Source organism: Pseudophryne corroboree, chromosome 4 (genome assembly GCF_028390025.1).
Source record: "Pseudophryne corroboree isolate aPseCor3 chromosome 4, aPseCor3.hap2, whole genome shotgun sequence".
Taxonomy (NCBI): domain Eukaryota; kingdom Metazoa; phylum Chordata; class Amphibia; order Anura; family Myobatrachidae; genus Pseudophryne; species Pseudophryne corroboree.
Genome location: NC_086447.1, coordinates 101,717,952 through 101,743,583, shown reverse-complemented (window position 1 = coordinate 101,743,583; position 25,632 = coordinate 101,717,952). Strand labels below are relative to the sequence as shown.

General features: G+C 46.7%; 1 protein-coding gene across 1 annotated transcript in view; it reads right to left on the bottom strand.

The window, feature by feature from the left end:
* LDAH (lipid droplet associated hydrolase) overlaps positions 1-25,632 on the bottom strand; it is a 499,788-nt gene that overhangs the window by 266,837 nt on the left and 207,319 nt on the right. Inside the window, exon 4 of the mRNA XM_063915314.1 lies at positions 3,588-3,751. Coding sequence (XP_063771384.1) covers positions 3,588-3,751 — 164 coding nt within the window. The remainder of the gene's footprint in view (positions 1-3,587; positions 3,752-25,632) is intronic.

Here is a 25,632-nt window from a genome sequence, read left to right as displayed (position 1 = left end):
CTGCAATGCTTGTACATAGTTATTGTTACAAAAATCGGGTTATTACTATTGTTGTGAGCCATCTTTTCGGAGGCTACTTCGTTTTGTTATCATACTGTTAACTGGGTTCAGATCACAAGTTGTACGGTGTGATTGGTGTGGCTGGTATGAGTCTTACCCGGGATTCAAGATCCTTCCTTATTGTGTACGCTCGTCCGGGCACAGTACCTAACTGAGGCTTGGAGGAGGGTCATGGGGGGAGGAGCCAGTACACACCATGTGACCTAAAAAGCTTTTTAGATGTGCCCTGTCTCCTGCGGAGCCCGCTAATCCCCATGGTCCTGACGGAGTCCCCAGCATCCACTACGGACTACGAGAAATAGAATTATCGGTAAGTAAATTCTTATTTTTTATTTTGGATCCTTCAATAAATCTGTGCCACATATCGTGATTTGAAGGAAGTGGTTTTGGAGCCTTTTTTCTGTGTAAAGACCATACTACATGCCTAAGGGGGTCATTCCGAGTTGATCGCTAGCCGCCATTGTTCGCTGCGTATCGATCAGTGAAAAAAATGGCTAATCTGCGCATGCGTATGCACCGCAATGCGCACGCGCGACGTGCGGGTACAAAGAGCATCGTGGCTTTGCACAGGTTCTAGCGAAGCTTTCAGTCGCACAGCTGATCGCAAGGAGATTGACAGGAAAAGGGCGTTTATGGGTGTCAACTGACCGTTTTCTGGGATTGTTTGGAAAAAAGCAGGCGTGGCCGGGCGTTTGCTGGGCGGGTATCTGACGTCATTACCGTGTCACTCGTTGCAGCAATCATCGCACAGGATAAGTAACTACAGGGCTGGTCTTGTTTTGCACAAAATGTGTTTGCAGGTGTTCGGCTGCACAGGCGTTCGCACTTCTGCAAAGCGAAAATACACTCCCAGTGGGCGGTGGCATAGTGTTTGCACGGCTGCTAAAAACTGCTAGTGAGCGATCAACTCGGAATGACCCCCTATGTCCAAGTGGAACACCGTGACTGTACTGTGCAGGGGGGCAACCCCACTAATCTTCATACTCTGGGTGGTGGTACAGACCTGAATGTGTATTTAGGGCCTAATTTGGACCTGATCACTAGGCTGCTAATATTGTAGTCCTGCGATTAGATAGTTGCCGCCCAAGGGGAGTGTATATTCGCCTGCGCAAGTGTGCGATCGTATGTGTACGCCGAGCAGCTAAAAAAAACCTCAGTCAGCGGACAGCTGCAAATCCGTTCACACCTCACTCACCATTGAATGATTTTCCACTGTGTGCAGTGTGTGCGCAGCCCAGGACTTACTCCTGCAGTGCGATGAGAACAGGCGGATGGGGTCCGGAGCTGACGTCACACACCCTCCCTGAAAATGTTTGGAAACGCCTGCGTTTTCCCTGACACTCCTAGAAAACGGTCAGTTACCACCCACTAGTGGCCTCTTCCTGTCAATCAGCATGCGAATGGCTGTGCGATTAGAATTTTTGCACCAGGCTGTCGCTGACTGGCGATGCCTTTTGTTGTTTGTCGATGCGCGTGCGCATTTGCGGTGCATACACATGCACAGTTAACAGCTGATCACCCGCTGAGTGGAAGCGCACAACAGCTGATCAGGTCTGAATCAGGCCCTCAGTAAGAATTGCATCTGCAAAGCTGCTCGCAGAAGCTTTGCAATTGCAGTACTTAGCAATGCAAATGCAGGAGGAGGTGCAAAGTAATATTCGCATCGCAGTCTGGGATGAACATCACGACCATCGCAATGTTCATCCCGTGGGCTGCTTAAGCCTGAGCTTAGTCAGACTACCTGTCGCAGGGCGGCTTGCGAGGCCAAGGAAACGGTGTCTCACGACGCAGTCCTTGGCCAATCCACTCCCGGTAAATGCTGGCCGCCTCCGTTCCTCCCTGCAAACGCCTCTGCCTGTCAATCAGGAAGAGGTGAGCACATTACTGCAATGCGATGGCAGGACCCATTCCCGTCTATCGGGAGACTGCTTTTTGGATTGCAGGAGCGATCCAACCTGAATATGGCCCTTAATCTTGATATGCTTGATTATCATTCTCCAGTTGTGCTTTGAGCGTGTGTGTGTGTGGGGGGGGGGGGGGGGTAAACCCCGTTACGATATACCTTATGGTGATGGATTATGGGCCTAATTAAAGGTTGGTTGCAAAACAACATTTTCCTCTAATGGGCAAAACCATGTGCACTGCAGGGGGGGGGGGGGGGCAGATATAACATGTGCAGAGAGAGTTAGTTTGGGTGGGTTAGATTGTTTCTGTGCAGGCTAATTACTGGCTGCTTTAACCGAACACACCCCACCCAAATCTAACTCTCTCTGCACGTCTTACATCTGCCCCCCCTGCAGTGCACATGGTTTTGCCCATTAGAGGAAAATGTTGTTTTGCAATCAACCTTGAATTAGGCCCTATATTCACAAACTTCAACTATTGTACTGTATATGCACACAGTAGATATTGTTGCATATATTGATCAAACAGTATTACACGATCTTGTGTTGTGTATTTCTCTCTCTCTCTCTCTCTCTCTGTATATATATATATGTGATACTGAAATATAATCAATTTGGAAATCAGCACACAGGAAATTATTGGTGAGTATTAGGATTGTTTTTATACCATAGCGCCATTCACCCAGTATTACTGGTGTGTAAGATTGCATTGGTTTGCCCATTGTTAGGTACCTATTTTATAACCGGCATAAAGGGTGCCCATACATCTATCTGACTGATTCCCCATTCTGCCGATGATGATCTGATCTGCCAATCAAAAACGCAGAACAGTAGACATCAATGATCGATGATCCTTCTGGGAATCTGACCAATACTGCATGTTTAAAAAACCCTAACTCACTGATCCTTTTCTGTCAGCCTAGGTAAATTAAGGATTTCCCCAATCCCCTTATCCAGGAAACGGGAGAAGAAGGAATTGATCCAATACTCCTCTGATGTATGTGGCTCTGAAGACGTTCAGTATATACCGTCATTACACGTGCTCTGTATAGATACATTCATTTAATTAAAGGAAAATGAGTTTAAGTGAATCCCATTGGGTCATAGAGCGTTTTAGCTTCCTTGTATCTTGTTTTATTAGCTCTGTTGTGCAGCAAATGTAATTGTCAGATTAGGATAATTGCACATTCAGTACATGAAAAGCTATTATCATTAAGTAGATTATATACCCGGGGCCACCGAGAGATATGGTGAGCCCGGGTCAATACAGGGGGTGTGGGCTAATACAAGAGCCGGAGCCCCCACCCCATTTCATAAAACATAAATGAATAATACTATACGCACCGTTGCAGAGAGGGACATATCTCCTCCTCCACAGCTGTCAGGGTCCCCATAGACAACGCCAGGCCTAGGTAATTAGTACTCGCCCACCCCACCACTTTCAGCTGCCTCTATATATGCCACAAGGAATTTAAAAAATTCAGATGCAAATAATTAGGAAAGGGGAGGGGGGGGGGGGGGGGGGGGGGCTTTGGTAAATGCAGACTGGTTGTCCAAAAGTAGGGCTCTGGCAAATCTCTTGCTCTCTTTGTATGAAAAAACTGCTGACAGATAACAACTTACCTTTAGGTCTGCAGATCGCTTCAGCATCTCCAGTATAATGTAACACCCGATTGAGTGACCAATCAGAACCAGTTTCATCTCAGTTGGAACGTTCTCTCGCAGAAAAGAGAGCTTGTGTTCTATTTGCCCGTTAAGCCCGAAGACATCTTCTGTCTCGTCACCATCTGTATATAAGGAAGACAGACACATCAATCAGAATGAACACACTTAAGGAACCTTCCCATCTCTTTGCCTCTAGTTTCATGTTTACAGTAATAATTTATGATTAGTGTCTGAGCAACCCACCCATGCAGGTACCCCATTTGCACAGGACCGCACACTATTTTGTATTTCATGCTTAGTTAACCTAAGATAATTGGAAGGCTTTGATATTCTATCCTACAGTAGGTGTAGGCAACCACTGGCGATAGTGCCACAAGTTGGCACTCAAGGAAGTTTTAATAGCACTTGCAGGTCATTTCTTCTCTTATGGTGCACACTCTTGCTGCTCCTCCCCTCCTGTGCCACCTCCTTCCCCCCCCATGGAGGAGGCCTATTTGGCCTCTCCAAACTGGAGAACCCAAGCCTAGTCAGTGAGGCCTGAGCCTCTGGTGAGTGAACTCTGCTGCAGTTGTCCTACACAGTCTAATAACAGTACAAGATTCTGTAGCATTGCCTTCAACTCCTGGCTACAAAGTAGAAACCTAACCTGAGCAAACTAGCTTCAAAAAAGGAAAGAGAGGGGAGCCACTAACTTGTGTCTCACCCACCTATTACTTTTCTAATGTTACAATAGTAGTGGCACTCTGGAAATTTGTTTGGCTTGTAATGTTGAACATCTGGTACTTGAAGTAATAAGCGTTGCCTAATACTACTCAATCTTAGGGTGGGGGGCCTTTCCAAGTGACTCACAGAGACTTAGCCCCTTGATTGCTCCTGATACCGAGTGGTTGGCTTTGAGTTCCGTGCCACCACTAGGTACCAGGTGATACCTCAACGTTGCTCATCAACAGATGACGTATTTGATAAGGAGAAGATATTGCTCATTCTTCCAAAGGGCCCTCAGAGAGAAGTGGGGTTCCCGTTCTGACACATTATATATTTATTTGAGTTACCCTGCTCCTCTGATCTCTTTGGTAAGTCCCATGTCACTATATTCCCCATTAATCAATTCTCTATTCTGCAGCCTGGACATTGGCTTATTCACAATGTTTATATACAATTTACTAGTCCTGCATTGTCTTGTACGGTAAGTAATTGTTTTCTTCTCTAGATCATTGTTTATGTACTTTGTTAGGCACGGCAGAACACTTGTGGCGCCATATAAAGGATAATAATAATAATAAAAAATTCTCACAGACCTGCACATTGCTGGCCTCTGTGATCCTCACATCAATTACTGTGTGTTCAAAACTGATCAGACTAGGGGCCTAAGGGGGTCATTCTGAGTTGATCGTAGGTGAGCTTAATTTAGCACAGCTACGATCAGGCACTTAGACATGGGGGACGTCGACCAGCAGAGAACTAGTCCCCCCCCCCCCCCCCCCCCCGCAGAAGTGCAAAAGCATCGCACAGCGGCAATGCTTTTGCATATCATGAGTAACTCCTGGCCAGCGCAGCTCCTGTGGCTGGTCGGGAGAACCTCTTCGCTGCCCGGGTGACGTCACGCAGCCGCCGCGCCCCGCCCCCCCCCCCAACGGTCCGGCCACGCCTGCGTTGGCCGGACAGCGCCCCCTAAACGGCGGCTTAACGCTGCCGTCCAGCCCCCTCCCACCCGGCGACCGCCTCTGCCTGTCAATCAGGCAGAGGCGATCGCTAGGCAACGGCGGCCTTCGGCCGTCTGGCATGCGCCGGCGCAGTTCTGACCCAATCGCACTGCTGCGAACAACTGCAGCGTGCAATCGGGTCAGGCACATGTTATATCTGCCCCCCCCCCCCTGCAGTGCACATGGTTTTGCCCATCTGCTAACAAAGATGCTGCTACGATCAGGTCTGAATTAGGCCCTAAGTAACTTGCAAAATTGTAAAACTGAAAATTCAGCTTTGGATGGTAACAATAACTGAATCATTAATCCATTATACACGGTGGAGTCACATTATTATGACCACCAGCTAATAGCCAGAGTAACCGCCGTGTGCAGCACAGACAGCAGCTAGACGGGCGGAACTGTTGTTTTAGACACACGTCTGGTAGCCACTAGGTTCACTGACGGTGATCTCCTCCACTGTAGTGCGTCTGTCGGCCCTCGCGCACCTTCCTGCCATTTGTCCAGTCACGATGCACCTTCACCACAGCAGCACACGGACAGGTCACAAACTGCGCTGTGTCAGAAATACTGACACCCTTGGCCCGAAAACTGATAATAATGCCTATTCAGTATGCCGCCGGCCGGGATCCCGGCGACCAGCATACCGACGCCTGGATCCCGACCGCCGGCATGCCGACACATATTCTCCCTCTCGGGGGTCCACGACCCCCCCTGGAGGGAGAATAAATAGCGTGGGGCTCATTAGCGCTCGCCCAGCTGTCGTTATGCCGGCAGTCTGGATCCCGGCGCCGGTATGCTGGCCCCCGGATCCCGGCCACCGGCCACACATACTACACCCCCTTTTTGCAACTAGGACAAAATGCCCCTTTTACCCATGACAGCAACGAGTGATATGTGTGCAGACGGCCGATTGCACACCTTATATACCCACCAAGCCAGAGCGCAACAGGTGTCGTACTTCATGGGCTACGCGCTGCCGACGTCACATGTAGGAGGTGGTTATAATAATGTGACTCGACCGTGTATTACTCCATTCAATCTGGTGGGTCCTTCAAAATCTGCTGAGTAGAGCATCATCAGAGAGCGGCAGACCTCGAGGGAGGGGGTGGAATAAGGGTAGGGGGCAGCAACACAAAATGGAGTTTTCAGTTTCGGCCGTGTGATCTTTTATACTAAGAATAACTTGTGTGGAAACATGGTGCATTCCACCACAACAGTGCGGCCCTTTCCGACTCCAACGGGCCTCTGCTGGATAGAGCAATTACTCAATCAATAGGTGTGATACTTTCCACTGTGCAACAAAAGGTCGCTTGAGCACAGTCTCCTGTCAGAGAGAATTAGAATGTAAACCAGCATAGGCAGGAGCCAGATAATATATTTTCGCTAACTGTGTTTATCCATCTGTACAGCATCTACACATCACTTTATAAAAATTGAATAATACTTAATGTAAACATAACTAATAAGTTTAACACCGAGTGTGTTATTTTACTTTATGTCTACTGTTAACGTGTTTTAAATTACCTAAAGCAACCTTTCTATTCCCAGCGTATAATACTTAATAAATCTCCCAGTCTTTCAGAATTCAGGAGTAATAGCGGAGAAAATGCAACAACCCATATACAAGACACAAATAACATTAAATAAAACATCGTCCAAGTGCAATTTACTTCTTCGCATCTGGCAGCACTCGGAGAATAGCTTCTTTTCAACACGGTTTGGAACTGAAAATGAAACACATGCAGACACAAATAAATGAGATAAGAGGCTGTTTAGCCAAAGGGTTCTTCTTGTCTGTATTATAAAACAAGGAAGCTGTTTGCACGATCCAAAACCTCTAAAATTCCCTTTGGCCCAAACATTGTTATTCATAATACTAATTTCAGCACACATGTACACAATTGTCTCCTTGCTGGAAACTGAACAGCCTGACTGAAGTAGAACGGTCCCCCTACACATCACTGAGGCAGCCATTTTGGGGGCTGAAAAATGCATTCAGGAGAACTGCAGCCTACCAATGTACTAGGAACTAGTGACATCACTAAGGCATGGGCAAGGATGGAAACTGGTTTGGATAAAAAAATGGCTGCTGGCACTGTGTGTAGGAGTTGTCTAAACCAGTGGTTCCCAAACTGGGTGCTGCGGAGCACTTGCAGGGGTGCCGCGGGTTGGTGGTCCAGGAATAAATCAAATCATTTATGATCAATGTGACAGACAAACTAGTGCTGGCGGCTTCCAATATTAAAATATGTGGACAAACATGGCTACCCCCACATAACTGAACCTAAGGAAGACGGGTAAGTACAATCTACTTAATAAGTTTTCCTAGATTTCTCTAAACTTTTGACCTAGGGTTGCCATGAAATAAATGCTGATGGTCTAGGGCGAAAGTTTGGGAACCACTGGTCTTTAAACCTCAATAGGCTTCCATTCTGTTGCTGCTTGAAGAAAATATTAGGGACCGTAAACTAGATACTTTACAGACAGCTGAAAACAGAATGTGATAAAAGTAAAAGGATTGAAGAGCGATTCATGGGGATGTAGTTATGTGACCAGCGGTCACAACACCTCCTGCATCCCGCCCCCTGAGAATCCCGCCAGCCGGTATGCCGACTAGCAGGGACTATTTCCCCTATTGTTCACTTTTCCACTATCGTCCACGACACCCATACAGTGGGAATAGTACCTGTGGCGACCGCCGCTGTGGCGTGTTGCGCTCAGCCTCCTGCCCCCACCCTCCCCCGCCAGCATTCCGCTGCAGGGATACCAGCAGAGGTATGCAGACAGGCGGTCTCCTGACCGCCGGTCACGCATACCTAACCGGTATACCAGTGAGGTAGGTGATTCCCCCTCTATGGGATTCCAGGACACCCATAGAGGGAGAATAGAACCTGACACTCGCCACCAAGCCCACAAGGGGCTTTGTTGCGTTAGCCCCCCTGCCGGCATTCTACCGCTCGGGATGCCGATGTCGGGATCCTGACGTTCGGCATCCCGGGCAGCGGTTGTCAAAGTCGGAAAAATATCATGCTACACGTTGCCATATATCCACCCCATGCGCGTGCCTGCTGCACGTGCACATTCTCTCCCGTGCGTGCGGATACTCGCAGCCGCGTGATGGCGCTTCGGCCATGCGCTCGAGCGCGTGGTATGTGCATTTACGGTAGAGTTTGTGTGCGTCTAGCGGGCGACTCAATCGTTAATTAATAAAACCAAATAGTATGTTTTATAGATAATGTTCCCCTTAATAATGACTGTAAGTTTGTTTAATGTAAATGATCGCTGGACAGAGGAATTCCTCTTTGTATGGTACGAAGGGTCAGACAGGGTTTGAACAGCTGTGTCTGGTACCTAACTAAAGAACATTTTATTAGAAACAATCCGGTGCTGGTTAGGTAAAGATTAATCGCTCCTGCGTTTAGATATGGCCATTAGTATTTTCTGGACATTTACTATATTTGCGATTCATTACCCATGCGGCGGGAATCTTCAGATTCCCTCCCACCTGAGCAGTTTGATATAGTCGCAGCCCACCTGTCAAACTAACCTATGACCTTTTGTTATGATACAGGGAGACATTCCTGTGTCCAATGAACAATGAGATTATAGGTCCCTTTGTAGTATACTGTACTCAGTGTATATAAGATCAGCCAGCCTGGTCAGCTCTCTCACTCTCCACAAACGGTTTTCATCTTGACTAACTTGGAGCTGGTACCAGAAAGCTGCGCAGCGATCATTCCCAGTGTGTGTAAGTAATTCTCTGCAAACCAACTTATTCTCTGTTTGTATTGGCCATTCCCTCTCTCTCTGTTATAGTATAAGTTTGTGACGCTATTGTATATTTCTGTCTAGATATTCTGTTAGAATTATATGTTAGCTTGTAGTGTATGACTTGTGAACTGTGTACCCCTTTTTATATATCTAAAAGCTTGTTAGTAAAGGTGTTGGAACCTTAGCAAGGTATCGTGTGTTTATTATATTGCAGAAGGTAATAGGAGCGTCTCAAACGCTCAAGCAGCTTTAGCATTTAACAAGGTTAAGCAGCGTTATATCGCTACAGTATTTCAGTACAAGGTTTACAGTATAAGAGTATCCTTTCGGTGCATTACATTCAAGGTTTACTGATTGTCATCCTGTGAGCGTCTGCGCCGCTCGTGATCTCCTCGTGGTCTCGAGCGTCCGCTACGCTGGTAGCGTAGCATTACGGTAGTCAACCGCCTATAGCATGCCTGACACCACGCATTAAGCTGTGAACGAGCGTGTCGCATGTGCGTCTCGATCACGGCCGAGCGTATGCTACGCTAAGTGCGTACCTTTACGGTACCTCATACGCCAATTGCGTACTGTGTCTCTTACCCATTATTGTGAATGTATAAGATAAATAGTTAGCTTTATCAATTGGCCGCTCGTCCGTCCTCCACATATCCGCACTAGCGAACACAGACTTTATCTGTCAGCAAGGGCGGGAAGGCAGTATCCCTTCGTATCGGGATACAGTAGTGCTGGCTAGATAAGCGCCTGTTTCGCTACGTTGAAGGAGTGCTGGTGGAATCCGGAACCGGAGGTAAGAACAATACGCTAGTGTCTTTTAAAACTGTTTATTTCTGTTTTGCGTACGCACGCACGCACACACCTGTATTTCTTTTCATTTGTGTATTTTCACATATCACTTTCCTGGTTGCCATTTCACAATTGATAACGTGCTGAGAAAGATTTGTTGCTATTGGTAGTTAAAGGGTAAAAATAATACATTAAGAGGTAATTTGTAAAACACACACGGCTTGCCTAAGATACAAGGAAGTTCGGTGTGGTGTTCGGTAGGTGATTACAGTTAAAGATCATCTACATTGATATAAACGTGTTAATTGTATTTCTGTGGATATACCTGGCTGGCGTACACGTGTCTCTAACAAAGGGCGGGACTAGTGTACGCGACGCAAGGGCCGACGCACGGAGCGTATATTACGCAACGGAGCGTCTGGGTACGCCCACATAATACAAATCACACGATAGTATTGTTTTAGTTAAGCGATAAGGAGGCAACGTGATAATAGCGCAAATCGATCTCAGTGTCCAAAATTTTAAGCTAAAAGATCCTTCTCTAGTTGTAACTCCTCGGGATTAGCCTGCGATACTGAATGAAAGGGATTTCTGCGCAGAAACGAAAGTAAAGAGTATATGAGGTGAAAGAGTGTGTATACATATATATATATAAGTTTCTAATTTTTGGGGTTGAACCAAAGGAAATCATCGAGTTCTCGTGAAGGTACATACGTGTAAGTGACTGCACGGTGGCTTGGGAGGCATCCCTTGTTAAACATTTAAAAGAGCATTAGAGTATAGCAGACCAGGAGGTCTACTGTAGCACAGACCAGGAGGTCCAGACAGACCAGGAGGTCCAGGTACAGCAGACTAAGAAGTCCGCTATAGATAAAGAGTAAAAGAGCACAACACCAGAAAGGGTTGGTGCGGTACCCATATAGGCCATTAAGCTCAGGCTGAAGGAATTCGCAGCTGCAATTTTCGATTCCACTGGTCGCTCCGCACATAAGATTAGTTGCTTATGTGCAGAACGATTGTACCGCACGTAATTGTGTGCATTAGTTAATAACTTGACCCAGTACCATTTGCGTACGCTAGAGGGGTCATAAACGCTATTTGTACATTCTAACGTGATTTGTGTAATTTTTTTTATTTTAAGGGAAGTTCGCTGGTCACTTGGGAACTATCCAACAACCAATAGTTATTGGAAAGGGTTAAGTGCTCTTCGGATCACACCCACATGTTCCAGTAAATAGAGGTTCAGGTCGCAGGGGCCCTAGGTCGAGTACGCCAGCGCTAGAGCAGTGTGTGGGCGTATTGGTCGACGTGGGCGAGTGAGTGGAGTACTCGGTAAACTTCTGCCGCCGGCCTACCCCGGACATCTTGGTTTTTGTAAGGGTTCGCTGAAGACCCTGATTTGAAGGTCAGAGGTAGTGAAAGCAACACCTGCAAAGATGGGGTCCAGTTGTTCAGGTAGGGGGCGATCAACCTCGGTTCGGGTTGACTTAGTAAACCGACCAATCGGGTCGGCAAGGTATGTAATGTGTGAGTAATACGGTTCACACACAGAAGTTTTGTGCGATGAATGGGAAAGAATGACTGTGCACGATGGGGAAAAGTTCCCACGGTTAGGCAGTTTTAGTCTCGAGGTGTTACAGAATCTAAGGAGAAGGATATGTCTCATTAAATCTGCAAAGAGACGGATCAAACATTATGATTATTTACAGTTATGGCAACAGGAAGGTGAAATACAAAGAGGATTGGCTCAAGCGGGTGGATCTAACCCTATCAGAAAACTGATAGCCACCGCGCCACCTCCACCATACATAACGGGAGAGAAGGTGGTTGCAGAGAATGGCACACTGGTGAATGATAAACATGCACTTAGTAACTGTATAAATGTTAAGACTAATGTAACCACGATTGTTGATGCTAATGTTAACCCGTGCAAGCTGTACCCTGTTTTAAACTTTCCCCAGGATTGTGACCAAGAGGATGAACCAACAACAATATCGGCACTTTCTCTAGCAGCCACCATAGCAGAAACAACAGTGGGCACGGCCCAACCCGTAAGATTAGTATCAAAGGCCCCTACTGGAGGGACAGGTGAGATCGTATCAACTGGTAAGTACGGCACCATACAATATGCTGAAACCATTTCACCACATGCTGTAGAATCTACTCAGAATGATGTTATTGGACTTAATCCCGTTAGGGTAATTGCAGTGCCAAATGGGAAAACTGACACTTCAGGAGTCACTCCTCTCAGACACATCGCCATGCACTGCCCCTTTTCCCGAATGGAATTAAGATCAATGGTGTCTGAATTCCCTGATCCTAGGAAAGATCTAGTTGCAAGCCAGGAATACATTAGAGAGCTAGGAAATACTGTGGAGCCCAATAACAAAGACTGGCAGATATTGCTGAGGGCATGTTTACCCTCCAATGTCGACTCAGCGAGATTTTTAGCTGACTGTAAATTAGATGAAGATGTACCCCTTACGGATGTGTACAACCAAGATAATGTAAAAAGAATAAATTTACAGTTAAGAGAGTATTTTCCAGCTGTTGTCAAATGGAACAAAATTTTCTCCATCAAACAGAAAGAGGGAGAAACAGCAGCTGATTATTTTCATCGGGCACTACAGGATATGGCTAAGTATACAGGCATAGAAGACATTAAGACAAATGTAAATCATAGAGAAGTAGCAGTATCTGTGTTAATGGATGGTTTAAAGGAAGTATTAAGGACGAGGGTACAGACCACCCAACCATGTTGGCGAGGTCTGTCGGTGGCTACTTTGAGAGAGGCCGCTATTGATCATGATCGGAATATCACCAGACACAGGGAGTCGCAGAGTGATAAGTTAATGGCCGTAAGTATACAGGCCCTGACCACAAGGTCACCTCAGTATAGATCTCAGACCCCTGTGGGTAAGTCAAATGTGGTAACTTGTTATTTCTGTCATAAAGAGGGACACTATGCACGAGACTGTAGATCAAAGAATGCACAAAAATCATATCAACCCCCTAGACAACGACACGACACACGAAATTGGGATCAAGGACCGCAGAGACGGAGTTATGAGCCACACGCAGTAGAAACAAAAAGGTATCCCCCCAAAAAAGACTGGCAAGTCACTGATCGATCCCATTTACCCCCCTCACAGGTAATAGCTGCCAGCGCAATGCAGGAAGGCCACCACGCACCATAGGGGCGAGGCAACACCTGTAATCTGCAGCCAGTGAAATTAATTGCGAACCTTGGAAGTGAACCCGAGGTCACAATTGCTGTAGCTGGTAAATCTCTAAATTTCCTTGTAGATACGGGGGCGGCCAAGTCAGTGATAAATTCGACCGTGGGCATGAGAACCACTGGTAAAACATTTCCAGCCATGGGAGTAACAGGAGTAGTACAGCACTACCCTTTAAGCAAACCTGCAGAGATTACGATAGGGCCTTTGCATACCAAGCATTCTTTTCTGCTGGCTGCATCGGCTCCGACTAATCTCCTAGGGAGAGATTTACTGTGCAAAATGGGATGCGTCATATACTGTACTCCTGAAGGTGTGTTCTTGGATATACCCGAAAACCACGCTCAGGAAGCGCAGGATATGCTAGACTCCCCAACAAGATTAATGTCACACACTGTTGTTGTAAATAGGTGTCCGTCCAAGGTAGAGGAAATGATTTCCCAGATACCGGAATCACTTTGGACCAAGGATGGACAAGACACTGGATTGATGGCAAACATAGCCCCAGTAGTTGTGCAAGTAAAAGATGGTCGGATAGCTCCAAAAATCCCACAATATCCTCTGAAGCCAGAGGTGGAGTTAGGAGTCTTCCCTGTAATAGAGCGCTTGCTGCAACAGGGCATTCTGGTAAGAACGTCCAGCACTGCCAATAGTCCCATCTTCCCTGTTAAAAAGAGTGGGGGGAGGGGTTACAGATTAGTGCAGGATCTAAGAGGGATCAACAAAATAGTTGAGAGTCAATTCCCCGTAGTGCCAAATCCAGCTGTCATCCTTATGCAAATCCCTCCCACTGCCAAATTTTTCACTGTAATTGACCTCTGCTCCGCTTTCTTCTCGGTACCTCTGCACCCTGACAGTCAATACTTATTCGCATTCACATACAGAGGAGTTCAGTACACTTGGACTCGACCACAAGGTTTCATAGACAGTCCAAGTATTTTCTCACAAGCTCTGCATGATTGTTTACAGTCTTTCCAACCAGAGAGTGGATCAATATTGATACAGTATGTGGATGATTTACTACTGTGTTCAGATTCACTGGAAGCATCCCTGAGAGATACGAAACAGCTCCTCTTTCATCTTTCAGACACAGGACACAAGGTTTCCAAGGACAAGTTACAATTATTCCAGACCCGTGTGAAGTATTTGGGACACTGTCTAACACAAGGACTGAGACACCTTACCGCTGATAGAATCCAAGCAATTCGTGACATGACCCTGCCACAAACCCAGCAACAGATTAGAACGTTTTTAGGAATGTGTGGGTATTGCCGTAACTGGATCCCAGGTTTTTCCATACTGGCCTTACCTTTGCAGGAGATGGTCTCATCAAGCAAACCTGATCGGATTTCGCACACAGACGAATCTGAGATGGCATTTGAGAAACTTAAACAGTTCCTAACGCAGGCACCAGCATTAGGTATGCCTGACTATGGGAAACCCTTTGAGCTGTACGGAACAGAAAGTGCTGGGTGCGCAGCAGGTGTCTTAACCCAGAAGCATGGTGATGCCAGCAGGCCTGTAGCCTACTATAGCGCTCAGCTAGATACGGTAGCGCGATCCCTCCCCACATGCTTGCGAAGTGTTGCAGCAATAGCATTGCTAGTCACAAAAAGCGAAGATGTAGTGCTAGGACACAACCTCACAATTCATACACCACATGCAGTGTCAGCCTTACTGAATTCTGCCCAAACCAGACACGTCTCATCAGCGCGGTTCACAAGATGGGAATTGGCATTGATGGCCCCCGTAAACATCACCATAAGGAGATGCAGCGCATTAAATCCTGCAACGTATCTCCCAGGTGTGCCTGGACAGGCACAAACGGTGGAGGATGAGAGTGATGGTGAAGGAGGATTTAATACAGGGGATGACACGCATGATTGTATGGAATATTTGACCCAAATTTCACGGCAAGGCCTGACATCAGTGACAACCCACTGGAAGATGTAGATTTTACTTTCTACACTGACGGTAGTTGTCACAGACAGACGGACTCGGGAGACTTGTGTACTGGATACGCAGTCGTAGATGACCAAGGTACCATAGAAGCAGAACCGCTAGGCCCACCACACTCAGCACAAGTTGCTGAACTGGTTGCCCTAACCAGAGCATGTGAATTGGCTAAGGGCAAGTCAGCCAATATTTACACAGATTCTAGGTACGCCTTCGGAGTAGTCCATGATTTCGGGGCCCTATGGCGCCTCAGAAATTTCATGACGGCAGCTGGCACACCCGTAGCGCATGCAGCCCACATCAAAAGACTTCTAACAGCGATACAGGAACCCGACAGAGTGGCTGTTATCAAGTGTAAAGCTCACACATATAGCCAAGACCCGGTATCACTTGGTAACAGCCGAGCAGACGAAGCTGCTAAATCAGCAGCCGGTAACCCCATACAAACAGATAGTACACGACTGATGGTATTTAATACTGTAAACACACAGAAATTGTGTGAAATGCAAAATTTGTGTTCCCCACAGGAAAAGGCAGTCTGGAGGTCAAAAATAAGAATTTACTTACCGATAATTCTATTTCTCGGAGTCCGTAGTGGATGCTGGGGTTCCTGAAAGGACCATGGGGAATAGCGGCTCCGCAGGAGACAGGGCACAAAAAAGTAAAGCTTTACTAGGTCAGGTGGTGTGCACTGGCTCCTCCCCCTATGACCCTCCTCCAGACTCCAGTTAGGTACTGTGCCCGGACGAGCATACACAATAAGGGAGGCATTTTGAATCCCGGGTAAGACTCATACCAGCCACACCAATCACACCGTACAACTTGTGATCTAAACCCAGTTAACAGTATGACAACAGAAAGGGCCTCTTAAAGATGGCTCCTTAACAATAACCCGAATTAGTTAACAATAACTATGTACAAGTATTGCAGATAATCCGCACTTGGGATGGGCGCCCAGCATCCACTACGGACTCCGAGAAATAGAATTATCGGTAAGTAAATTCTTATTTTCTCTATCGTCCTAAGTGGATGCTGGGGTTCCTGAAAGGACCATGGGGATTATACCAAAGCTCCCAAACGGGCGGGAGAGTGCGGATGACTCTGCAGCACCGAATGAGAGAACTCCAGGTCCTCCTTTGCCAGGGTATCAAATTTGTAAAATTTTACAAACGTGTTCTCCCCCGACCACGTAGCTGCTCGGCAGAGTTGTAATGCCGAGACCCCTCGGGCAGCCGCCCAAGATGAGCCCACCTTCCTTGTGGAGTGGGCTTTTACAGTTTTAGGCTGTGGCAGGCCTGCCACAGAATGTGCAAGTTGAATTGTGTTACAAATCCAACGAGCAATCGACTGCTTAGAAGCAGGTGCGCCCAACTTGTTGGGTGCATACAATATAAACAGCGAGTCAGATTTTCTGACTCCAGCCGTCCTTGCAATGTATATTTTTAAGGCTCTGACAACGTCCAACAACTTGGAGTCCTCCAAGTCGCTAGTGGCCGCAGGCACCACAATAGGTTGGTTCAGATGAAATGCTGATACCACTTTAGGGAGAAAATGCGGACGAGTCCGCAGTTCTGCCCTATCCGAATGGAAGATTAGATAAGGACTTTTATAAGATAAAGCCGCCAATTCAGATACTCTCCTGGCAGAGGCCAGGGCTAGTAACATAGTCACTTTCAATGTGAGATATTTCTTTTTCAATGGTTCAAACCAATGGGATTTGAGGAAATCTAAAACTACATTTAGATCCCACGGTGCCACCGGAGGCACCACAGGAGGCTGTATATGCAGTACTCCCTTGACAAAAGTCTGGACCTCAGGGACAGAGGCCAATTCTTTTTGGAAGAATATTGACAGGGCCGAAATTTGAACCTTAATGGATCCCAATTTGAGACCCATAGATAATCCTGATTGCAGGAAATGTAGGAAACGACCCAGTTGGAATTCCTCCGTCGGAACCCTCCGATCCTCGCACCACGCTACATATTTTCGCCAAATGCGGTGATAATGTTTCACGGTGACTTCCTTCCGTGCCTTAATCAAGGTAGGAATGACTTCTTCTGGAATGCCTTTCCCTTTTAGGATCTGGCGTTCAACCGCCATGCCGTCAAACGCAGCCGCGGTAAGTCTTGAAAAAAAACAGGGACCCTGCTGTAGCAGGTCCCTTCTCAGAGGTAGAGGCCACGGTTCGTCCGTGAGCATCTCTTGAAGTTCCGGATACCAAGTCCTTCTCGGCCAATCCGGAACCACTAGTATTGTTCTTACTCTTCTTTGCCGTATGATCTTCAATACCTTTGGTATGAGCGGCAGAGGAGGAAACACATACACTGACTGGTACACCCAAGGAGTTACCAGTGCGTCCACAGCTATTGCCTGTGGATCTCTTGACCTGGCGCAATATTTGTCCAGTTTTTTGTTGAGGCGAGACGCCATCATGTCTACAATTGGTCTTTCCCAACGGTCTATTAACATGTTGAAGACTTCTGGATGTAGACCCCACTCTCCCGGATGAAGATCGTGTCTGCTGAGGAAGTCTGCTTCCCAGTTGTCCACGCCCGGGATGAACACTGCTGACAGTGCTATCACGTGATTCTCCGCCCAGCGAAGAATCTTGGCAGCTTCTGCCATTGCACTCCTGCTTCTTGTGCCGCCCTGCCTGTTTACATGGGCGACCGCCGTGATGTTGTCCGACTGAATCAACACCGGCTTTCCTTGCAGGAGAAGTTCCGCCTGGCTTAGAGCATTGTAGATTGCTCTTAGTTCCAGAATGTTTATGTGAAGAGACTTTTCCAGACTCGTCCATACTCCCTGGAAGTTTCTTCCTTGTGTGACTGCTCCCCAGCCTCTCAGGCTGGCGTCCGTGGTCACCAGGATCCAATCCTGAATGCCGAATCTGCGGCCTTCTAATAGGTGAGCCTTCTGCAACCACCACAGAAGTGACACCCTTGTCTTTGGTGACAGGGTTATTCGCAGGTGCATCTGCAGATGCGACCCTGACCATTTGTCCAACAGATCCCTTTGGAATATTCTTGCATGGAATCTGCCGAATGGAATTGCTTCGTAAGAAGCCACCATTTTTCCCAGGACTCTTGTGCATTGATGTACTGACACTTTTCCTGGTTTTAGGAGGTTCCTGACCAGATCGGATAACTCCTTGGCTTTTTCCTCTGGAAGGAAAACCTTTTTCTGAACCGTGTCCAGAATCATTCCTAGGAACAGCAGACGAGTTGTCGGGATTAAATGGGATTTTGGAATATTCAGAATCCACCCGTGTTGTCTTAGCACCTCTTGAGATAGTGCTAAAGCTGTCTCCAGCTGTTCTCTGGACCTTGCCCTTATTAGGAGATCGTCCAAGTATGGGATAACTAATACGCCTTTTCTTCGAAGAAGAATCATCATCTCGGCCATTACCTTGGTAAAGACCCGAGGCGCCGTGGACAATCCGAACGGCAGCGTCTGAAACTGATAGTGACAGTTTTGAACAATGAACCTGAGGTACCCCTGGTGTGCGGGGTAAATCGGAACGTGTAGATACGCATCCTTGATGTCCAAGGATACCATAAAGTCCCCTTCTTCCAGGTTCGCTATCACTGCTCTGAGTGACTCCATCTTGAACTTGAACTTTTTTATGTAGAGGTTCAAGGACTTCAGATTTAGAATAGGCCTTACCGAGCCATCCGGCTTCGGTACCACAAATAGAGTGGAATAATACCCCTTTCCTTGTTGTAATAGGGGTACTTTGACTATCACCTGCTGAGCGTACAGCTTGTGAATGGCTTCCAACACCCTCTCCCTTTCGGAAGAGACGGTTGGTAAGGCAGACTTCAGGAAACGATGAGGAGGATCCGTCTCTAATTCCAACCTGTACCCCTGAGATATTATCTGCAGGATCCAGGGGTCTACCTGCGAGTGAGCCCACTGCGCGCTGTAATTTTTGAGACGGCCCCCCACTGTCCCCGAGTCCGCTTGAGAGGCCCCAGCGTCATGCTGAGGTTTTTGCAGGAGCCGGGGAGGGCTTCTGTTCCTGGGAAGGAGCTGCCTGTTGGTGTCTCTTCCCTCTTCCTCTGCCTCGTGGCAGGTACGACAAGCCCTTTGCTCTCTTATTTTTGTAGGAGCGAAAAGGCTGCGGTTGAAAGGTCGGTGCCTTTCTCTGTTGGGGAGTGACTTGAGGTAAAAAAGTGGATTTCCCGGCAGTAGCCGTGGCCACCAAGTCTGATAGACCAACTCCAAATAACTCCTCCCCTTTATACGGCAAAACCTCCATGTGACGTTTTGAATCCGCATCGCCTGTCCACTGTCGTGTCCATAAGGCTCTTCTGGCTGAAATGGACATAGCACTCACCCGAGATGCCAGTGTGCAAATATCCCTCTGTGCATCACGCATATAGATAAATGCATCCTTTATTTGTTCTAACGACAGTAAAACATTGTCCCTATCTAGGGTATCAATATTTTCAATCAGGGATTCTGACCAAACTACTCCAGCACTGCACATCCAGGCAGTTGCTATAGCTGGTCGTAGTATAACACCTGCATGTGTGTATATATTCTTTTGAATAACTTCCATCTTTCTATCTGATGGATCCTTAAGTGCGGCCGTCTCAGGAGAGGGTAACGCCACTTGTTTGGATAAGCGTGTGAGCGCCTTGTCCACCTTAGGGGGTGTTTCCCAGCGCGCCCTAACCTCTGGCGGGAAAGGGTATAATGCCAATAACTTTTTTGAAATTATCAACTTTTTATCAGGAGCAACCCACGCTTCATCACACACGTCATTTAATTCTTCTGATTCAGGAAAAACTGTTTGTAGTTTTTTCACACCATACATAATACCCTGTTTTACGGTATCTGTAGTATCAGCTAAATGTAACGTCTCCTTCATTGCCAAAATCATATAACGTGTGGCCCTACTGGAAAATACGTTTGAATTTCTACCGTCGTCACTGGAATCAGTGCCCGTGTCTGGGTCTGTGTCGACCGACTGAGGCAAAGGGCGTTTTACAGCCCCTGACGGTGTTTGAGGCGCCTGGACAGGCATTAATTGATTGTCCCGCCGCCTCATGTCCTCAACTGACTGTTTAAGGGAAGATAAACCATCACGTAATTCCACAAATAAAGGCATCCATTCTGGTGTCGACCCCCTGGGGGGTGACATCTGCATATTTGGCAATTGCTCCGCCTCCACACCAATATCGTCCTCATACATGTCGACACCACGTACCGACACACACCGCAAACTCACAGGGAATGCTCTAATGAAGACAGGACCCACTAGCCCTTTTGGGGAGACAGAGGGAGAGTCTGCCAGCACACACCACAAAGCGCTATATATACAAGGGATATCCTTATATTAAGTGCTCCCTTATAGCTGCTTTAATATATATATATATAGCCATTAATGTGCCCCCCCTCTCTGTTTTACCCTGTTTCTGTAGTGCAGTGCAGGGGAGAGACCTGGGAGCCGTTCTGACCAGCGGAGCTGTGACAGAAAATGGCGCCGTGTGCTGAGGAGATAGGCCCCGCCCCTTTTTCGGCGGGTTCTTCTCCCGCTATTTTTCCAGTCAGGCAGGGGTTAAATATCTCCATATAGCCCCTATGGGCTATATGTGAGGTATTTTTAGCCTTGTATAAGGTTTATATTTGCCTCTCAGAGCGCCCCCCCCCCAGCGCTCTGCACCCTCAGTGACTGCCCAGTGAAGTGTGCTGAGAGGAAAATGGCGCACAGCTGCAGTGCTGTGCGCTACCTTATGAAGACTGAGGAGTCTTCAGCCGCCGGCTTCCGGACCTCTTCACGCTTCAGCATCTGCAAGGGGGTCGGCGGCGCGGCTCCGGGACCGGACTCCACGGCTGGGCCTGTGTTCGATCCCTCTGGAGCTAATGGTGTCCAGTAGCCAAGCAGCAAATCCACTCTGCATGCAGGTGAGTTTACTACTTTCCCCCTAAGTCCCACGTTGCAGTGATCCTGTTGCCAGCAGGACTCACTGTAAAGAAAAAAAACCTAAACTAAACTTTCTCTAAGCAGCTCTTTAGGAGAGCCACCTAGATTGCACCCTTCTCGTTCGGGCACAAAATCTAACTGGAGTCTGGAGGAGGGTCATAGGGGGAGGAGCCAGTGCACACCACCTGACCTAGTAAAGCTTTACTTTTTTGTGCCCTGTCTCCTGCGGAGCCGCTATTCCCCATGGTCCTTTCAGGAACCCCAGCATCCACTTAGGACGATAGAGAAAGGATATGGCCAGGAGTCCTCAGGACTCTGGACAGATGGACATGGTAAGCCAGTGGCACCCAAAGCATACCTTCCAAGTCTAGCGGAAGCAGCACACGGGCTGACTCATCTAGGCAAAGAAGGAATGTGTAAGCTAGTAAGAGCTTATTGGTGCGCCACAGGATTTTCCTCCCATGCGGGTAAAAGAGCAATGACATGTCTCACCTGCTTGAGGAAGAATATCGGAAAGGCAATACCGACAGAGCCATCCCATATCCCTCCGACAGATGGTCCTTTCCAGGTAATACAGATTGATTTCATACAATTGCCACCTTGTAGAAATTTAAAGTATGTTTTGGTCTGTATTGATGTGTTCTCAAATTGGGTTGAAGCATTTCCCGCGGCCGCAAATACCGCTGTATTTACTGCAAAGAAAATTGTGCAGGAATTTGTGTGTAGGTACGGTATCCCTAGAATAATTGAAAGTGATAGGGGTACCCATTTCACAGGTGAAGTCTTTCAAACAATGTGTAAGTTGATGGGAATTAATAGTAAGCTGCATACTCCGTACCGCCCCCAGGCGAGCGCGAAGGTGGAAAGAGTAAACAGCACTATTAAAAATAAATTGAGCAAGGTAATGACTGAAACAGGACTGTTATGGCCTGAAGCTTTGCCAATCGTATTATACAGCATCAGAACCACCCCCAGGTCCCCTCTTAATCTGTCTCCTTTTGAAATTCTGTTTGGTCGACAACCCCATGTTATGATTAACCCCCAGGATGATTTGAAATGTAACAATGAAGTAACCGTGAAGTACTTGGTTAAGATTAGTAAGCAATTGAGGAATCAGAATGATAATCTAAAGTTGGTGATTCCTGATTTGCCAGACAGTAATTGTCATGACATTGAACCTGGGGATTATGTAATGATACGGAATTTTCTACGCTCAGGTTGCCTTATTGACAGATGGGAAGGACCATATCAAGTCTTATTGACCAGCACAACTGCTTTGAAGGTTGCCGAGAGAGAGACTTGGGTCCATTCGTCTCATTGTAAAAAGGTCACTGACCCAGAGAGGTCCCGTGATAAAGAACAGATGGTAGAGGTTGTATCACTAGAGTGTCTGTTCAGGGAGGATTGAGACGACACCTGAGCGCTGAGAATAACAAGACCGGAAGCTTGTCGAGCCAGATTTCTTTTTCCCATTTGTTATTTTCTCCAGTTCCCACCTCCCTCCTCTTATTTTTCTCCTTTTACTCCTCTAAGATGGACTTGCCCCAAGAGACTGTGATCCGGATTTTCCTGTTGACCATGATGTTGACCAGAGCAGTCTGTTTCGGTGAGAGTACCATGGAGGTCGAGAAAGGATCGGGAATGGGTTCTGATGACCAGGATGCAGGTGTAGATTTCCAAGAACAACATAATCTCCGAGTAAAGGCGAGTATCAGAAAACGATCGGGTAGCATTGACAATAGAAGGAATTGTGAAGGATTGTTAGCTGAAGAGAACTGCATCTGTAGGCATTGTGACAATATAGTTGAGGATGGGTGCATAAAGAAATGTCAGTCCAGTTTTAATGTCCACATGGACCAGCATCCATTGAGTGACTATCACTCCTTAGTGGGTAAAGTGTTAAATCAGACAGACTGTTGGGTATGCTCTCAAGTACCTCAAGGCCATAGCAAATCAGGACTAGTACCATTCCCATTAACTGTAGGAGAGGTACTTGAGCTTAGTGGTGGGAGGCCGGTGGACAAGAGGTTTAATATCTCTAGCCCTCCTAGTTTGAAGCTCCACCAATATCATGTGGATAGGTCTTTAGTATGCTTTAACAATTCCAATCCCCGAAAGCCGGGAAATTGGGAAGTGTCATGGAGTAATCAAACCATGACCTTTTCATACAGACCCGACAGAATGCCCATAGACACAGAACTTATACGCCAGATAGCCGACCATAGGAAATTTTTCCGTTATAGGTACACCTTAGGAAGTAGGACCATGCGAGTTGGAGAGGTATCACCAGGATACTGTGCACAGATCGTACAAACTGATACGTGTACTAAACAGATGGGAGAATTAGGGTTAGGAGATTTCACATGGAAAATTTGTAACATGATAATGTCATACTCCGTCCCATATGTTCTCCCCGATGATGCATATTTCATATGCGGGAGGAAGGCGTATAAGTGGCTTGCCCCAAACTCAGAGGGATTGTGCTATATTGGAAAAGTACTGCCTGAAGTAATGACTGTAGCCCATAACAAAATGAAGGATATTCACCGCAGTGCCCAAGCTCCTTATACTCACACTCATTACGAGCACATCGTTAAACGGCACCTGATAGAGAGAACAGAGCATCCGGCCTCTGACCTGATCCATGAATCCACCGGGATTCAATTCCTAATCGCGTTAGATATCACTCGTACCGCCAGAGGAGTGATAAATTATAAATATATATCTGCGCTTGCAAATCTATTAGACAATATCACCGAAATGTATGACGACACATTCAGGTACACTGGGAAAGAGTTACAAGCCTACAAAACAGAACTGGTTCAGCATAGGATGATTCTCAATTACCTCACAGCTGTGACAGGCGGGTATTGTGTTACCCTGGCAACTCAATATGGAATAAAGTGCTGTACGTACATTACAAACAGCACGGAGGACCCAGCCGAGGTCATAGACCAAAAGATGGATGACATTTTACAATTAAAGTGGGAGTTTCGAAGGAAACACAATCTCACACTCGCTGCTGTGGGTAATGAGCTGACCAGTTGGGTGTCATGATTGAACCCACGAAATTGGTTCTCGGGCTTAGGAGAATGGGGCCAAGGTATTATTATGGATGTAGGGAAATTTCTTTTGTGTATTCTGGGAGTCGTCATATTGGTTGGCCTGATATTTAGATGCGTTCGGGTTTTAGCGAAGCGTAAAAGTAATACCAGGGTGATGAGTCTAAGGAGCGAGGACACTGTACTAACAACAACTAATTTGATGTATGACCCAACGATAGAGACAATGTTGTGATGAAAATGTGATTCCACGGTCCGTTTCTTTCACCCATTTCTCCTTTGTTTTCCTCCAAGGTACAAAGACATCCGCTTGGAAGAAGAATTTGACAACCTCTTTTATACAGACCATTGATGGACAATGCCATAGACCCCCAATATCCCTAGTGACTTTAACTTTCACGATAGCCCAATACTTTAAAGATTGTAAGTCTATGGACATTGAGAAAGCTTTTTGCTCACCAATTATAGCAAAAGCATCGGGAGACTACAGTCAACATGTACATCAAGACAAGACCTCAATCGGCAAATGTATATTAAACTCACATAGTTTATGACTGCATTTACCATAATTGCTTCTTATCTTCATTTCTACAACCTTCAGGTAATGACACACATAGTCAATAGGGAATATAAGCACAGATATCAGCACTCACATATCCCCCCATTCATGTATCATCAACTAAAATGTGCTCCCCCATTTTGTTACAACCTAAAGCCGAAAAGAGCTCGGTAAAGTTTGACAGCCCATCCACAGACCCGTAATACGGGATAAGAAGGAATTCAAATGTATACTTCGCAATACCTCGAAGCTTGATCTAAAACACGTACGGCACGATGATACATGACCCCTCAAACATGGATTCATACACACATGCTTCTACTATCTCACTAGGTCATACCTTTTTCCCACCTGATCCTCTTCTCCATTACCTAATCATAGAAATGTATTTACATATGACATATATTTTTCTTTTTTGAACTGTTTTAGGAAGTGGCAGTTATTGATGACTGCCAAAGGGTGGACTGTCAAAGTCGGAAAAATACCATGCTACACGTTGCCATATATCCACCCCATGCGCGTGCCTGCTGCACGTGCACATTCTCTCCCGTGCGTGCGGATACTCGCAGCCGCGTGATGGCGCCTCGGCCATGCGCTCGAGCGCGTGGTATGTGCATTTACGGTAGAGTTTGTGTGCGTCTAGCGGGCGACTCAATCGTTAATTAATAAAACCAAATAGTATGTTTTATAGATAATGTTCCCCTTAATAATGACTGTAAGTTTGTTTAATGTAAATGATCGCTGGACAGAGGAATTCCTCTTTGTATGGTACGAAGGGTCAGACAGGGTTTGAACAGCTGTGTCTGGTACCTAACTAAAGAACATTTTATTAGAAACAATCCGGTGCTGGTTAGGTAAAGATTAATCGCTCCTGCGTATAGATATGGCCATTAGTATTTTCTGGACATTTACTATATTTGCGATTCATTACCCATGCGGCGGGAATCTTCAGATTCCCTCCCACCTGAGCAGTTTGATATAGTCGCAGCCCA